Source organism: Ptychodera flava, chromosome 16, assembly GCF_041260155.1.
Source record: "Ptychodera flava strain L36383 chromosome 16, AS_Pfla_20210202, whole genome shotgun sequence".
NCBI lineage: Eukaryota > Metazoa > Hemichordata > Enteropneusta > Ptychoderidae > Ptychodera > Ptychodera flava.
This window is the reverse complement of record NC_091943.1, coordinates 37,768,046-37,785,356: the sequence shown is the minus strand read 5'-3', so window position 1 is coordinate 37,785,356 and position 17,311 is coordinate 37,768,046. Positions and strand designations below refer to the sequence as shown.

The following is a 17,311-nucleotide window of genomic DNA, read 5'->3' as shown; positions in this document are numbered from 1 at the left end:
AATTTTTAACTGCAACATAGGATCGTTTTAAAAGTAAGCTAGGTAGCTCAAAAATATAGGTCATGTCACTCCAAGCGCCATTTACATAACAGTTTGATGAACTCTGTACTTAGGGTGACCAACGTCCATTGCAGAACAGTAAAGCCAGGTTTTTGTTTGCAAGGTAGCTATAGGTGCCATTTGTACAGGTCAGGGATTCAGAATTCACATGTACAGGCATGTTTAAGGTTGGACAGGTAGGTCCCTTGGTTCAAAGTACAATATATCACACCACGACCTCTGCAGTGAATTGTGACCGAAAAATTGTCAGACTGAGAGCTCTTTGCCAGCCATGCTCCATTCTCACAGTTGTTACGTGAACTTATAATAAGCATTGCATACATGAATTTTCATCTTTGTTGAACATTTGTGGCTGTAACTCTTCATGGACACGAATACATTGTAAGTATTGCATTTAAATTTAACATTAGTTGCTGAAGGATTTGATCAGTCTACATGTAGTTTACAACTTTGCAAAAGATATTGTTTCTATGTTTAATGACCATTATCATTGAGATAGAATCCTGATGTTATTGACATGCTTTCAGATTACAACAGCAAGTGTTAAGAGAAACAAAATAAATGCAAAATTCATCAGACTTTGCTATTATCTTCAAAAAAGAGAACAGTCAATTTCAAGGAATAAGTTATACAAACTTGACAATGACAACAGACCCCTATATGACAATCACTGCAGTATATTTTATTCTCTGGTGACTAGGATGGTGATATAGACATTTGAAAATCACCACTTTGTTGCAAGAGAAAATACAAAATTGTGTTTTTAAACAAAGTGCTATTATAAAGCAATAAAGTACAGAAGTCTGTGATACTGGATGTTTAGGTGCTTATCATTCAAAGTCTGGTGAACTTTGGAACACAGGAACGTTATTCTTGAGTCATGAATATGGCCAATTGTGGCATCAAGATCTATAACTGAACAGTGCAAACCAAGCATTATACAGCTGATATCATCTTGTCCTTTGCATATTATTTTCCAATGCAGGTAATCTGTAGGCAGGTCAGCTCTTTAAATATTCCAATTGTGCTCAGAAGAACAATAATGTATTCCCTGTCATCTATCAACCCTGATGAGTTCAAGAGTGTCCAGTACACCACCAAAGATAAAGTGGCTTATATCACCTTGAACAGACCTCATGTACTCAATGGTAAGTATAATATTTGTGTTCAACTTGATTTTTTATCGTCGTACAGCTTTTATTTTAGGCAAATATCAATCAATATGTCAATTCTTTTGAGAATTTAGATTTCGCAGCCACTGAGCATATTGAAGTGATGACAAGCTGCACTGTGTAATCAGGACAAGAAGTTTTCTTGATGCCAGGCAACTATATAAAAGCTAGTATTGGAACCATATGAGTTCCTGATCATTTGTTTTAATTATGAACTACCTGCCTAAACAAAAGTTCTCACAATGATAATCATAATTACAAATACCCATATATTCACTGGTCAGTAAAAAAGATCCAATGTTCTGGTAACAATAGATTATGAAAAAAGACAATCATAGTGTTTGTAAAGGGCAGTAAACAACTCTGTATTTTGGCATATGTGCTAAAATTTAATAGTGTTTGACTGCATGAATGTTACAGCTTAGTTTTCTACCAACGGTATCGTCCTGTGCACAAACTAATACAATGAAGTTATGCAAGTCCATGGTCACTCTGAGTCACTGGTTTGTTAATTGCCAGACTTCATGTTGAAATGCAAAATTACCTCTTTGAACAAGATATTTTGTGACCCCAGGCATTTAGAACACAGGATTTGTTCATCAAAGTTTCCAAATCGTTCAGTCTCTGTACCAGTGAAAAACAAGACACTGTTGATGCAGATGATACCATGGAGGTCAAAAAAGAAAGTTTGAAAGGGGATTTTATGTCGAGGTAAATAATGCAAACATAGTACATGTATAACACATACACTACATAATAGTTTATTGTGAATTACTGTATACTTTGTACATGTGTACAATGTATATATATACCTAGCATATTGTATTATCAATAACAATGTACAAAATGTCTGTGATATAACAGCTATCGATGAGAACACACCGAGAGAAGTATTTCAGTCTGTACTACTGGCCAATGATGATGACCGCGTCAAAGTTATTGTTTTGTCTGGTAAAGGAAAGGCATTTTCATCTGGTTATGACCTGAAGAAGTTAGCAGAGACAGAGAGAGGGGTATCACTTGGTATGTATTAATTACAATACAATTTCCAATCGTTGTATTACACTCATTGTCTTCGTAAAACAGAAAACGGTCCATATGGCTTATGATGGCTATAAGTGAAGTGTGAAATGAACAAAGTTTACTTATCTTCTTTGTTGTAAACTCATGCTGAAATAAGGATGACATCGTAATTTATGTTTTGTTGTTTTGTTTCAATATTGAACTATGACATTTAAACATGAAAAAAGAAAATCAAGGATCAAATAAGTTATTGCCAGAATGCCATATGTATCTTGTTATGATACATGTACCAATACTAAATCATGACATCTGATTTAAAAGTGTTGCTGAAAACTTTGTTCAAAGCAAAGATCTGAGAAAAATTGACTTTTACACACTTTGGGTCAAAGTCACAAATTTTGTTACTATCTTAATATGTGATGTAGTATACAGAATCAGTTGGTTCACCATAATGTATCAAAATGCATAAGCTGTGAACCCCTTAGACACCACCAACCCCCTAAGAAAATGTACAAATTGATCTGATTTTTTTCAGTATATGATTTGTTTCTGACTTTAAGACACCAGATGTTAAATTTGATATTGAAAACACAGAAATGATGTCAAGAGTGACACAATGACAACCATCATCATTATCAGTGTGTACAAGGGGGAGTGGAGGACTGAAACCATGCAGGCACTTAAATGATAATCATGATAATCCATAAACCAAAGATCTTTTGTGAATGTGATGATCTTAAAATTTCTTTTCACTATAGTAGCTTTTGACATTATAATATACCTGGTAAAGCACATCATGCATCTCATAGAGTCTGTTTTTTGCTGCTTGTACCATTTCACCTTCAATTTTCATCAGGTAGCAGCAATTTCAAAGTGAAAGCAAGCCCAGCTGCCATGGCTACCGTGTTTATGTTGGATTCTAAATTGAAAATATACAGCACACAAATCTTCCCAACAGTTTTTGTATGGATGATAATAAGGCTTTCACTTCCTTTCTAATTCTTTATATTGGTATATACCTATGGTTCAATTGTGAATGACTATTAAGTGATGTTGACTGAAAATTTATTTCCTTTTTTCTGTCTTTTATTATTTGATGGGCACCTAATTTAAATTTTCAAGAGTCCTTGCTAAAAGTATTAATAAAACCACTCACAGTGTAATTGGTTTGGATGCTTCTAGTCCAGAATTGTTAAAAAATACCGCAATTATACGGTGTCGCTCAAATTTGATCAGAATTGGTACATACCAAAGATCAACAATAAGTGTTATTTCTATCTGTTCAGTGCAGGAAAATTATACGTTGATGTTATGACAATTTCTGCATAGTACAACCAGAAAAACAACAAGAAATATTTAAACCAGAAAATTAAGAATGACAAAAGTAAATAAGGTCTGAAACTTTAGGTACTGAAGGTCAACTTTAGCAACATGCATAGCAGAGAATCTTTCAACCATGGATGTACAAAAATAGACATCTATGGTTTCAGCAGATCTGTTAATATGTCACAGTTCATAAACAATGACAGGAAATGACCAATTAGCTGTTTCAGTTACTGCTACCACTCCCGAACATAATAGGTACCCTGCATACAAATAGGTTAAAGGTCAAAATCCTCTTATTCAGATGTGTGGGCTGATTCAGTTCACTGCCACCACTCCTGCACACTTGCAGTATTTCCCTTTTTCTTGCCTCATTTGCACATTTTTGACACTAATGTGTTCATTTGAACAAATTCACATCTCAACCCCTACATCTACCTGTACACCAAATACTGAGACGGTAGCTTTGGCGGTATGGGAGCCTTTGTGTGTGACGGACATACATCCGCACATACATACCCACAAATATACAGGCATACAGACGCCACTCAGACTCATCATATAAGCTCTTTTTGGTATTTATATATAAAACCAAATATGAGCTAAAAAGTCATGAGGAACTGCCAACATTGTAGGTCTGTAGCTGGTGTTTATCTATGAAGTTGTGTTTTCTGAATCACGTCTTCAATACCTGAATTCTAGCACCGTACATAAACAACCGACTAAATTCTTTGCCAAGTTCATTCTGAGACTCATCAATGCTTTCAAACGTGCATATTGCTGCATCACGGGCCAAGCCTTACCATATAAGTACAAATAGTATATTGGGAATTACCACAATGAATTCACCCTAGGTGATGTAAGGGTTACTGTATAGATCAAGTCAAGTGAGCGTTAAACCACTACATGTAATCACACTCCTAAGGTTTTATGAGTAGTAACTTTGATTGTAATATTATGATTTTCACACAATCATGACATCCATCACAAACTCTACATTTATGTAGTTTTGATACATAAATATAAATATAGACTTATAATATGCATTTTTTAAAATTTCTCATAAAAGTTTGGTTTTGCCCTTTTTTTTTTGGCCATTGCAGCAAGTCAGAAGATGCCATGGGACCCTTACAAAGACTACAAGCTAGCCAATGCTTGTACACAAGCTTTTATGGGGCTTTGGAAAAGTTACAAGCCTGTTATCTGCAAAATTCATGGCTTTTGTGTGGCAGGTGGTTCAGACATGGCATTGTGCAGTGACATCATTATTATGGCTGAGAATGCAAAGATTGGTTATCCTCCTACAAGGTATGATGATAGTAATATATCTAGTCTTCTAACATCTTTTACGTCTTCACCATCATCATCATGGTTTGGCCTAAATCCATTGTTATCAATGATGATTGGTGGACCAGCATATTAGGGAATTAGGGTGAACGGCTAAAACAGGGCTCAGAACTATACCCAGAGTCAATCAACATTCCACCTTGTAATTATGCATGGATTACGTAAAACTGATCAAAAAAGTTATTTTTGACAGACATTTACTGGTAAAGGTGCGGTGAATTAACAGTTTTCACAATTCCATGCTGTCACCACTAGTCGGTACCTGTTCAGTTATTTTTCAAGTACTGGAAAACAGAAAAAATGGGAACTCAACCCTGATGTAATACAAGATGTCATAAACCATAATCTACGGTTTGGCCACATCTTATTATTGAAATTCAAATACAGAAATATATTTAACAAGACATCATTAACATCGTCAAACTTCTCAAGGTAAAGCAATTAATACAAAGAGGACAAAATTCTTGTCATTTTTATTGACACAAGGTGTTAGTTAGGTCCTAGGATCCTGTCTTGCATGGCTTTATAGAATACAACCAATAATGAAAGAATCAAAACGCCATATTAGAAAAAGCTCCTTGTTCATGTTTCCTTTAAGGTAGTGTGCACCTTGAAAGTGAAAGACTTTAACTTTTGCTCAAACTTTCCTCAGAAGAACTTTCAACCTCTGACTAAATCAAGAATAAAAAGTCAGGGTCACTGTGGCAAGTTTAGTACAGAGAAACAAATTACCGGTAACTTACGTTTATCGATATTTGAAATTATAATTGGCTGCTATCCCTGTATATACTTTATGGGAAAAAAAAAATTTTGGATTTTAAAAAAACTGACAAGGTGATACTTTTTCTTAGTCCAAAAGCTTTAAAATGAACTCCAACAAGCAGTAGACCAGAAAAGTGTTGGCAAAATCTGAAAATCTGAATATCTGTGCCCGAATCACATTCTATCTTACTATGAAGTACATCATAAATCTGCAAATACCAGTAGTTTGCTGTTTGCAGGGTGTGGGGCTGTCCTACTACAGCAATGTGGGTTTACAGAATTGGAGCAGAGAAAGCCAAGAGGATGTTGTTCACTGGTGACTTGATAGATGGCAAAGAAGCTGCCAGAATAGGACTTGTTCTCAAGGTAGGTCAGTGTCAACTTAAGCTCTGGATTCATTATTCGTTTTTGTGAACGTTTATTTCCAAGGTCTGTTGACTGTAAACAGACTTCTAGTTTAATAGCACCGTGCCATTCCACAGTGCTTGCTATTGACAAGTGACTTTGCTAATGAATAAAAATATTGCCAATTCTCCCTCCAAAGTCAAATGCTCAATCACATAATAAAGGCAAAAATATAAAGTCTACTGAACTTGAGAAAATGGGCAATGTGACTTTTCAAATTTTCAACTGTAAGGTAGCACACAAAAAATTGTGTAAATGAATGTCTAGAATATCAAAATACATGATGAGTTGTATAGTCTACTGCCAGTACTATCATCTGGGTGACAAAATAATATGCTTTTTACCTTCTGAATTGCTGATGAAGGCAGTTCCAGAAGAGCAATTGGACGATGAAGTGGAGAGACTAGCAAAGAGAATGGTGAATGTCCCCAGTAACCAACTCTTCTTTCAAAAACAAGTCATCAATCAGGTATGTTTGTACTACCTGTCAATGGGTCATTTTTTCTTTGGTAGGAAATATGTAACATAGCTGTTGCACACATGTAGTGAGACCGCTGATGGAAGGATACAATTTGGTGTACTGATATATCAATGCTTTACACAGTATGTCCTAAACTTTCTCTTCAAGGCTGTAGAATCCATGGGCTTGGAACCAACACAGAGATTGGCCACTCTGTTTGATGGTATGACAAGACACTCACCTGAAGGCGTTGAGTTCCAGAAGCAAGCTGCCAAGTATGGATTCAAAAGACCTGTGCTACAGAGAGACTCTGGAGTAAGTGTTGATGTGTTGTATATTCCAATGGATTGGGGACTCGTTTCTTTCATCGTGTTGTATGTGACACTCTGCGTGACTTTTTAATTGGCAAATATATTTCCGCAATATTAGTATTTAGTGACAGTCAGTGTTTTTTATCTCTTGTACTGAGTATTTGGTCACAGCACAAATGCTGGAAATATAGGACACTCATTGTTTTATCTTTTCATGTGTACCATTACCGATAATTACATGTACATCATATTACTAACACTAAAGTCCTTTCATAGCAAGCACACACATTATTCCTTGATGTTTCTGCATAGTGTAAAGTTGCATAAAGACAATTGCAACTCCCCACCCCTCCCAGTAATCCCGATAACATCCAAAATGCCAGGTTAAATTTATTTCAGTCATTTTTCATATGTACAGAAAAAAACAAAGCAAACACCAACCAGTAACAAACAAAATCAGAATATTTTTGAATAGAACAGGTCTGCCATGATCATGAATATATTGTTTTTGTTTAACAGTCCTAATCAGACTGACTTGAACGATATTACCATAATATAAATTAACGTATGATATCATATTAAAGTGGTTTTCAATTTTTTTTTCTTCTTTACAAAGGAGGAAACACCATGGTCTCATATGAATTCTAAACTCTGAAAATTCCACAAAGATGTGAAGAAGGCTGGCACAGATTTGTGAAATGGATACCTTGGTCACACAGGATTAGTATTGATGTCAGTGTACATATGACTGCGTCCTAGAACTCTATGACATGCCGAGCTCTTTGGGGGAAAACACAAGTTCAAATAAAAAAGTGCTCTATGTTTCAGTCTGTGTGAAATGATTATACCAATCTACTGGCTACATATATTACTACACAATACAGTTCAAAATCTTGCTTTTCACAAAGCCATCCACAGGCTGGCTTCAAAATGCATTGCAGATAACTGATTGAACAAATCAACATGATACATCCTTGTTGGATGCTGTAGATAGATGCCCGTTTTAAAATAATATCAAGTCGATTGACATTGCCCTAATGTGGCCACTAGTACTGAATGATTGCCGGAGAAAGCCGTTTGCAAAATGAGTAAACACACACACTGGTAGGTTACTTTCTCTAGTATTTATTGACTGAACCAAATTTACATCATTCAGTGATTATCTCATGGTTAGAGAAAGACTTTGTTGGCGGAACTTGTAAGTCATGTATAGAGGATGACAAACTAGTATTCCAAATCAAGTTCAGTTACACCACCGAATGATGGGATCTACCCTGTGTTGTTAGCATGTGTTGGAAAATAAAATTTTGTGACCTTGAAAACAACAAATGAACTGTTTGTACGGTTCAGTACCTATCCTGAACATGTAGCTTGGTTACACAGCATCACAGATACAGCTCATTGATTTGTAAACACATGCATGGTGAATCTGCAAGTCAAACAATATTGTTGTCGTTGACTTGCCTGCTGTACAGTAACTCCCATCTCCTAATAGTGCAGTAGCACAAAAACTTCAGAAAATTTTTCACAAGTCCTTCATTGAAAGGATTCTCATCAGTGTCCAGTTCTTTCAAATAGTGGATCCTTTGCCGAGACATGAATTCCCACGTGGTCGTATTTGTGGCAATCAAAAAACTATGGCAACCAAGTAAAAGTCCAGTGACCAAAAGTCCAAACAGCAAGATGCAAAATATTAGTACAAAGAAGATGTTGTAGCTGAACCAGTCTTTCCAGTCGTGTTGGAATTTAAATGCTTTCCTGAAAGAACCAAGTCACTTTGTAAGTCACTTTGTAAGCAAAAATATGGAGATGACTGATTTAAGTGTGGAAGCAGAGTATTTCATTATGGTTACATGAATGAACACAGCTTTATGGCAGGGGCAACATGCTCTTTTGCACCAGGTTAGTGTCTGTTGTTAGGCAGAATGAGCTAACATACCGGTATTACAATGCACAACAATGCCCAGTGGCCTGCCAAGAATATTCATGGATAAACAATTGGTAATAATGCCACACAAAAGCTGGAATTGCTAATGATTTTCTAACAGAAGATAGAGAGTTAAATCTGGTGAAAAACTGAAATTGAATTTTGAGGATAAAAATCGCCTGTTGTGACGGGTTACTTGTTCAATGTACATTTCACCAGCTTGCAACAAATTACGCCATGGACGTAAAAATTTCATTGTAAAATGCAGCCAATGTTGTCTAGTACAATATGTATATAGCATAACATGTGTAAGAATGTGTCACAGACAACATTTCTGATGGTTCTCTGAATATCATCGACACTATCCAACAGTTTACATACTTAGGACTAAGAGCAATAGTATCATGCAAAATACATATGGTACAAGTACCCAGTCAACCTCTTCTCCACTCAATGGATAACACAGTTCTAATATACCAGTTAAGTTAAACTATGGTTCACAACACTAAGTGGAAAATTTTACTTCCAGAAATTTTAGAACAACCACTGTGTCCTTCATCAGCTGGACTAATGCTGGATGACGTCAGAGCGCACATGCGCTTTGACAATCTTGGTGTAGATCTCAGGTAAATGACAACACCTCCCGTCTTTAGTAAGGGATGGTTGCAGGGCCCCGTACGTAGATAGCCTCCTTCACATCTCGTTTAAACCAACGTGGATCTTTGTCTAGGATCTAATAACATGTTTTATGTCAATGGAATGATTCAGACTAGTCTTATGAATGTGGTGTGCCACTTCAAAACTCACCGAAAATTTATGGAGGTAAAATTTTCCACTTAGTGTTGTACAATATCCCAACAAGATGAATTTTCATACACAATTCTAATATCTTATAATAGACCGGTTTCTTTAGACTAGCCATGGAGTAAGAGAACAACTGACAAATGTGCAGTGGAATTCCTAACATACTTGCAGCTTCATTTTCAATGTGTAAATGGTAATACCAAAGTATCCATCAAAACAAAAACATTGCATGTGCTTCAGTTTTCAGTTTACTTATCCTTCAAGAATTCTGTACTTGACACGTTTTAATATTCTCATGTAGAGAGACACAAAAATAAAGGACCTAAATATGTACCAGAATATTGGAAATGCCTGTCACTTAAGTGTCCAACATGTTAAGCAAATCAAAATTGTGTACTGCAACACAAAATATCTGCAACAAAAAAGAATACTAGAAAGGATAACTGTACAGCTACAACACAGTGTACTTTATGCGGCAAATACAGTATACTTTATGCGGCAAATACAGTATACTTTATGAAGACTTTACAGCTACTTCTACAGTGTTCTCCCCAGGATCAAGCAAAAGCGTAGCGGCTAATTTGCATAATCGTTTGCATATCATTAATTTATATTTGCATATGGATATAAGCTTGCACATGCACCCACGCATTCATGTACGCTCACAACAAAATGCAATGGTATCACACAAGTATGCAATTTGAACATCATGGAAACTCTTTATTACACTTAAATAAATAATCACAGTATAGTACAATTGCAATTAAAATAGAAGATTCAAACAGTAACAGCAAGTTCAGATTGAAAGCAAGATATGGTTCGTCTGATTGGAGTTCCATTTATACATATATTGCTAATAAAATTGTCAAAAATTGCCAACGAAGAGGAAAATTCATAAGTTTAAGCTTTACACAATTAAAAGGTAATTGAGTTTTAGATCATTTTTGAACGACAAACACCGCGAATAATGTTTGATCACGGGGATCAATTTCAACCAGCCCCCCCCCCCCCCCTCCCCCCCGGCGTAACTACCACTGCCACTGAACATCGTCGTTCGATTCTTGATTTTAAAAATACCACCAAGATGATCACTAGACATGAACTAAGTACGACTAGAATCACTCGAAAATCAGGTGTAAAATCTTTCTGAGAACGTGTCAGAGTGGAACCACACGCGACGCCAGGATCAATGTCAAATAATCACAATCATACCAATCCATAATCCAATAACACTAGGTCAAAATTTGTAAGACAATAGTTGTAAACATAGACACAAAACAGCACAGAACAGACAGTAAATAGACGGTACAAACAAAGTCAAATTCATGAAAGAAAGATATATGGACCTCTGGCCAAAACGTTATAAACACGTCGGCCAACATGGCTGCCGCCATATTGGAATTTATGCAATGTGAACTCGATCGCGATCGTGATCGTACTCGGACAGAAAAAAAGATCATCGTTGTAAAATCATAATCAACCTCACTAGTCAACTGCTTCTTTTGTTTCTTTTGCGGTCCATTTCGTTGATCAAAGCATGGGAATGTGATCAAAGGCCCCGCTAGTGCTACACCGCCTAACTCTGTGAGTGTGAATACTTGTCCTCGATGTATACCGACTAAAGGTCTTTGTTGGTCGTAATAGTCGTTGTAGAATGAAAACTTGTGAACAACCCAGCCGATTCTTCTATTGTTATAACGTTCCTCTCAACACTTACGGACAAGTTATCGGACGCATACCATACTTCACACCTTCCACTCTTTCACCAGGTTGAAAGTTGCAGTGAGCGCTAATGTGTAGACAATGCATGCAAACAGCTGGTAGCTTCGCAGAGCGCTGGCGTGTGAACTAAAGGATGGCGGGAATATTTTAAAGCGTAGCGGGGAGAATCAAAGTGTAGCGGGGAGAGGCGAAAGCGTAGCGGGACCGCTACGCTAAAATGGCCTGGGGAGAACACTGTTCTAAAAAACATGAACATACATACCAAGTAATTACTGTTGACCATATTATAATCCCAAATTCTGTTAGGAGGAATAACCAGAAATATCTGTGATTACGCTCTCCAACGCAGTTGTCAAGCCAAGGGCAGTGATGATCAAAGCGGCGAACACATTTCCCACAATCTCGACAGTGTTTTACTCGCATTGGTTGCTGAAATAAATGGGGCAGAAATCAGCAGTGACACTCAATTAGTCGTCCAAAGGACTTTTGAAAACACAGTTGTGAGCGACATTGAACACAGAATGGACACTACATCACAGGTAAGCGCCAGCAAATTGCAACTCTACCTAAGGATTCTATATGCAAGTGTAATAGAACAGATGCTATTCTGTGCACAACTGGATCTGTAGCATTCATTTCCACATGCAAAGACTGACATGACTTCATGAATGAAATATCTTATGACATTTTGGTGCAAGAAGAGATACATATCTATCTTTCAGATCACTGAATTATAAAGTTTTTTTTGGTCTTGGAGACTGTAGTTTGGTTACTTTTTTCAAAAACTTCAAACTCTTTGCAAGTATGGTACTAGAAAGTGTTCATACAGGAAATTTCCTATATCTCAAATTATGTGATGATTTGTTTATGTCACTAAAAGAGTAAACAAGGCAGTTCTGTCTTCATGGTTGTGTACCCTCCCAAACAAACACTATATCTGACACTAGCATTGTTGACCTTGACGTGAAGTTAAATGTACCACCCATAGCTCTGCTTAAGGTGGTTGGAAAGGCTATTTTTGCACCAATTCTTTTCTCAGAGTTAATGTCAAATTTCAAGTGTTAGAATCAAGATATTTCGTTCAAATTTTCAGGATAACTCCCTTAGTTAATATTTTCTCCAAAGAATATAAAATTGTATATTTGCAGCCATGATTTTGAAATATGACACCAGTAAATATTGAAATTTAATTTTTCATATTTTTTTTTACATTTTTGAATTAATAATAATTGGATAGTATTAATATTACCAAATTAGTTATAAATATGTTGACACTATTTATTGTAAGATTTGTACGGCAGGATTTGTAAATAAAATTTGTTTTTATGATTTTATATGGGTTTATATATCAAAAAATTATTAAAAATTCTTTCAAATTTCAAAATGTGATTTTTCAAAAAGTACTTCAAATACAGGAAAATTGTGCCGTACAAATCTTATCTGTAACCTTGTTAATAGGCTGTAAAAATTCCATGTCCATATCTCATTTCAAAGTTGGATTAAATTGGTATACAATTATGTAGGAAAACTGTTATTCTGTCAAAAATGTTGAAAACAAGTCATATTTGCACCCTCTTTTGAAGTCATAGAGCAGGTTTTTTGGTTAATCTCACTTTTGACACCTCTTTGACACTCAAACAATCTACAAATGCATTTACAATAGCAGTCACTCACTCTGAATGCCAGCACCGCCTTGTCAACTTTCCTGAAAAACAGCAAATAATGACCTTTCCTTTTCAAACATTTTATTAAAAGCTAGGGGACCTCTACCATAGTTAATACATTAAGGACTCCCCAACTTCTTCTTATTTGGTCAGTTTTTCAGAAGTTTTAACAGGCTATAACTCTGCAATGCCTTTGTGCCCAAATGTCTAGATTTTTTATTCCACAGAGAATGTTGACTACTTTTATATTTTTATAGTTTTGTTGAAATTTATAACTGACGCTCTAGCATTTCCAACCACCTTAACATCTTCCATATTACTGATACATTTTAACAGTGGCATGGTAAAGATAAATTAGACTGGATCACAAATACTAGACCACTGGCTTAGCTTTAGATTCAATATGACATAATATCAAGAAGAGTTGCCAATCCCTGCATTGGACGTTGAACCAGCGTTTCTACATATGTGAATACAATACCACATACAGTAGTGCTGCTGTTGTAAGCGTTCTAGCTGATATCAGTCTAATTCATGTCGGATGGCACTTTTGAAATACCAAAGTAATACTCACAAAAATTTTACAGTAAGAGCATCTTTTCGGTGTAACCCTGGTTGGTGAATCTAACATTTTAGAGACTTCTGATGTGTCCTCTTCAGCATCTGAACTGTCAATAACATTGTGTTCTACATCGCAAGGCCTTGATTTCTATGCAAAAATGAACAATATCATTGTGTTTTACATTGCAAGGCCTTGATTTCTGTGCAAAAATGAACAATATCATTGTGTTCCACACCATGAGGCGGCCTTGATTTCTGTGCAAAGATGAACAGTATCACTACAGGTATAAACAGTCACAGTCCCTCCACATACATTGTACAATGTATATCTCCATTCAACCCATGATTATACTGATATTGATGGGCAATGTTGACAAGGCAGGAGGACAGTGAAAGACTACACAAATGATATACTTTTCATACATATAGATTACTCTGTTGTTGTTGTTTATTTTTACAAAATATATCTGAACAGATTAGGAACTTGCTTTAGAAGTTTTCATAATATAATGACAGTAACGTGTACCTGTGTTGGTAAATCTTCTTTATCTACATATCCTGGATTGATAAGACTGGCAATGAAGTAAAGAATCACAGGTATTGTCACACAGATGAGATACAATACTGGAAGAAAGTAGTCTCCACTTTGCAAAGCTCTGCTTATGTCTGTTGGAAAGAGAAATTGAATTGTATAAATGATGTATCCTCAGGCCAAAACAAATTGTGCTGTTCTGATAACCCAACCTACCCTATTTTTTAACTGCCAACCCTAGACTTTTAGAGCTACATAAAAGTGGAAGTAAAAATAAGAAAGACAAACCCTGCAAAATCACGCGTTCATTACCTGGCATTTGATTTTTGTTTGAACGAGGATGTCTGTTACGTTTTTGTTCCTTTTACATATGCACAATACATTTTTCTGGAAAAGTTGTGGCCAGTGTTTAATCGCCCTGCCCCTGACCCTTGAAAAATCGTATTTAAAAACAAAAATGTTTTGTGAAAAAATTGCTGCCTACCTACACGTACCAACCTACCCTATTTTTGAAAACCATGTTATCGGAACAGCACAATTCATATTTTTTTGGCCTCAGAGTTTTAAAATTCCCACACCTAGAAATATGACATGATGATAATAGCTTAAAATATATGGTAGTCCTTCGGTTAAAGGGACTGCCAGGATGTAGATATACAATGAAACTCATGAAGTTGACACTTATTTTGATAGCAGGAGCAAAAAGTATTAGTTATAGCTTATACTTTATAATTATAAATGAAGCCATCTTGCTAGTGATTAATCATGAATATCTTCCTACCAGGTAAGCTTGGTTTCGGAAAACAGTTCATAATTTCATGTCTTTCTGTATAATAATGACAATGCTATTTAGTTTAACAGTCCCTCCATCCACCAGACTGTGATTAAAACATTACCTTCCATATAAATATAGAGCTAGAAACAACAGGACTTCTTTTTCGTAGTTTATTGACATTGGACATAGTAACCAGGTTGATCACCGAAATTGATATTTTCAAGGTAAAACTCAATAAAATTACCTGCAACACCTATGGAGGTATGAGAAAATCATACTAATTTGGATTAACTTGCAGGTCTGAGCTTGCAGGTCATTAAACACTGAGACAGAACTCAATTCAAATCCAATCACAGAACAACAAACACCCCTTTGTCACTCTCCTTGGTTCTAAATCTGATGTTTTTGTTTATAAAATTACAACAACAATAATATTAGGTACATAATGTACATAATAACGTACTGGGTGCATTTAATAATATCTATGCGTTGCTTGCGTGCTTGTAATAAAGATTTACATCGCATCTTTGTGATGTGTCTGTGTGTTGCTTGCGTGCTTGTAATAAAGATTTACATCGCATCTTTGTGATGTGTCTGTGTGTGCGATGTGTATGGACACAGGGACAGACACTGTTGTAGGCTTGATGTCTGAACTGGAACTGGTTACTATATTGTCCAAGAGTAAAGACTGTAACATATCACGTCATGGATGCTTAATCCGTGGAATGTCATTGTCAAGTCAGTATATTGACTTCAGGATGTTTACTTGATGGAAGTGAACAGATGCGAGATATATGGGGTTCACATCTAGGCCCAGGGCCGGCCAGAACTAATCCGGCAGAATGTGAGAAGATAAGCTAATCTATTGTCAGCGTTCACATTACGTTCAACGCTGTCGCTGCAATTCTTCGCCTAAACTGCAACTGTCCACAACCGAGCCTGCAGCGGGATTTACTGCAGGTCTGCTGCCCTTAATCTGGCTAAGTTCTTCGTAAAACATACAGGTCTTTCTTCCCCGACCGCTTGTCCAATTATTATCAGAAACTTTTTTGAATTCGGACTTCAAATGTTTCATCTTACGTTTGCATTGATCTGGGCTACGATCAAACCCATGCTCTGACAAACGCTGTGAGATGATATTGTAGGCGATTCGATCCCTTGACGTGCCGTCCATCAGATTTTTCACCATATCTTCGTTCCAAATGCCTAAAAGACACTTGATTTCTTCCGTAGCCCAGTTGACTCCTCGACTCGCCATGTCTAAAATGATACTGAATCGTCGAATAGGTCAAAGACTACACTGCATGTCAACTACAGAGGGCGTCAACTGGGACCTGAGTCGGACAAAACGCGTTCACATACGCTGTTTACTGCTCGGCCAGAGACCTGGGTCGGCCACAAACCACCCCTCTCGACTAGGACAGAAACTGTCCGGACAGTGGCCGGCCAGAACCGTTCACACCTGTTTTTTTGGTCGGCCACGAACCTGGCTAGGACAAGGGCCTAGTCTTTTTTGGCTAATGTGAACGGCCCTATAGTGTTGAAACACTACAATCTTTGGGGCAATAAAAGTTTAAAATCGAAACATGGTGAAGTTCTCACTTTAATTAACATGGTTTTGGTATTATGATTTACAACACAGTCTGCCACGGGTAACCATCATAAGTTATTATAGTAACTCAGTGTTTGTGAGAACATGGAGGTAGACAGAAAGATGGTGAGAACAACATGATATTCATATGACCTGAAAATGGACTTGATGCACCGGAAGCTGCTGGACAGCCTAATTTGGCAACCATGCTCAAGTCCTAAAGCTTGAAATGTTGCATGCCCAAGTCAACCCACGGTCCCTTCGTGAAGGGACCTAGCTGCAGTACAGTGGCTCGAGGTTTCGCCTGGGTATTTGGATCGGACGGCAAAACCGGGACCCAAATACCTATGCAAAACCTCGAACTACTACTGTACTGCAGCCTAGGAGGGACCGTGGTCAAGCGTATCAAATTACGACTTACCACTTTCCTTCAGAAATAATACGAGAACCACAGCCAGAGTTAGACCAGAGTGCATCGACCTAATGAAGATACCTGTAGTTATCTCCCAACATAGCTTTCCTCTTGTTTCCATGATGAAGTAAGCGTACTAATGAAATATTGCGAAGATATCCCGCAAGTCGACGTGCATTGCAACCAGGCGAAGCGTTTGTTATTTAGGAAACAACGCAAGGCGACATTTGGTAAACTAAGACTATCTCATCGATACTTGTTTCCATCAGCAAGAAGACAATAAAATACGGGATAAGTATTTTACCCCAATGTATAAACCGTACAAGGTGCAAGAAAGAACAAGAGAACTGAATCCGACTGACTTCAAGATAGACAAATTCACAATATTCGACAATGTTCTCTTCCGCGAATTCTCAACACGTAAGTCAAATCTCGGCAACTCACGTACGTGTTCACTCAT

General features: G+C 36.8%; 2 protein-coding genes across 4 annotated transcripts; one reads left to right on the top strand and one right to left on the bottom strand.

The window, feature by feature from the left end:
- The first annotated feature begins 97 nt into the window (after positions 1-97).
- On the top strand, positions 98-8,648 carry LOC139114764 (putative enoyl-CoA hydratase). Of its 3 annotated transcripts, none has more exons than XM_070676663.1 (8): positions 98-236; positions 1,046-1,208; positions 2,097-2,255; positions 4,682-4,886; positions 5,927-6,053; positions 6,457-6,561; positions 6,721-6,867; positions 7,480-8,648. In XM_070676663.1, the coding sequence occupies exons 1-8, from the start codon at positions 219-221 to the stop codon at positions 7,516-7,518; spliced, it is 963 nt and encodes a 320-aa protein (XP_070532764.1). In that variant the 5' UTR covers positions 98-218; the 3' UTR covers positions 7,519-8,648. The 3 variants fall into 3 exon arrangements, with proteins under 3 accessions (XP_070532764.1, XP_070532765.1, XP_070532766.1); XM_070676664.1 differs by having other exon boundaries at positions 5,927-6,057; positions 6,461-6,561; XM_070676665.1 differs by lacking the exon at positions 98-236 and adding an exon at positions 277-441.
- On the bottom strand, positions 7,973-17,304 carry LOC139114768 (palmitoyltransferase ZDHHC12-B-like). Its single transcript, XM_070676670.1, has 5 exons — positions 16,861-17,304; positions 14,068-14,207; positions 13,555-13,689; positions 11,579-11,745; positions 7,973-8,621 (listed from the first exon to the last, which is right to left on the bottom strand). The coding sequence occupies exons 1-5, from the start codon at positions 16,970-16,972 to the stop codon at positions 8,300-8,302; spliced, it is 876 nt and encodes a 291-aa protein (XP_070532771.1). The 5' UTR covers positions 16,973-17,304; the 3' UTR covers positions 7,973-8,299.
- Positions 17,305-17,311: the final 7 nt, after the last annotated feature.

Bases quoted from the DNA above. Each gene is read 5' to 3' on its own strand.
- LOC139114764 (XM_070676663.1), top strand. The intron at 2,256-4,681 runs GTATGTATTAAT...TGGCCATTGCAG, and splicing joins AGAGAGAGGGGTATCACTTG to CAAGTCAGAAGATGCCATGG. The intron at 6,868-7,479 runs GTAAGTGTTGAT...TTCTTTACAAAG, and splicing joins TGCTACAGAGAGACTCTGGA to GAGGAAACACCATGGTCTCA.
- LOC139114768 (XM_070676670.1), bottom strand. From the start codon at position 16,972: ATGGAAACAAGAGGAAAGCTATGTTGGGAGATAACTACAGGTATCTTC. The intron at 14,208-16,860 runs GTAAGTCGTAAT...TCTTTCCAACAG, and splicing joins ATTATTTCTGAAGGAAAGTG to ACATAAGCAGAGCTTTGCAA. The intron at 11,746-13,554 runs GTGAGTATTACT...CATTTATTTCAG, and splicing joins GCTCTTACTGTAAAATTTTT to CAACCAATGCGAGTAAAACA.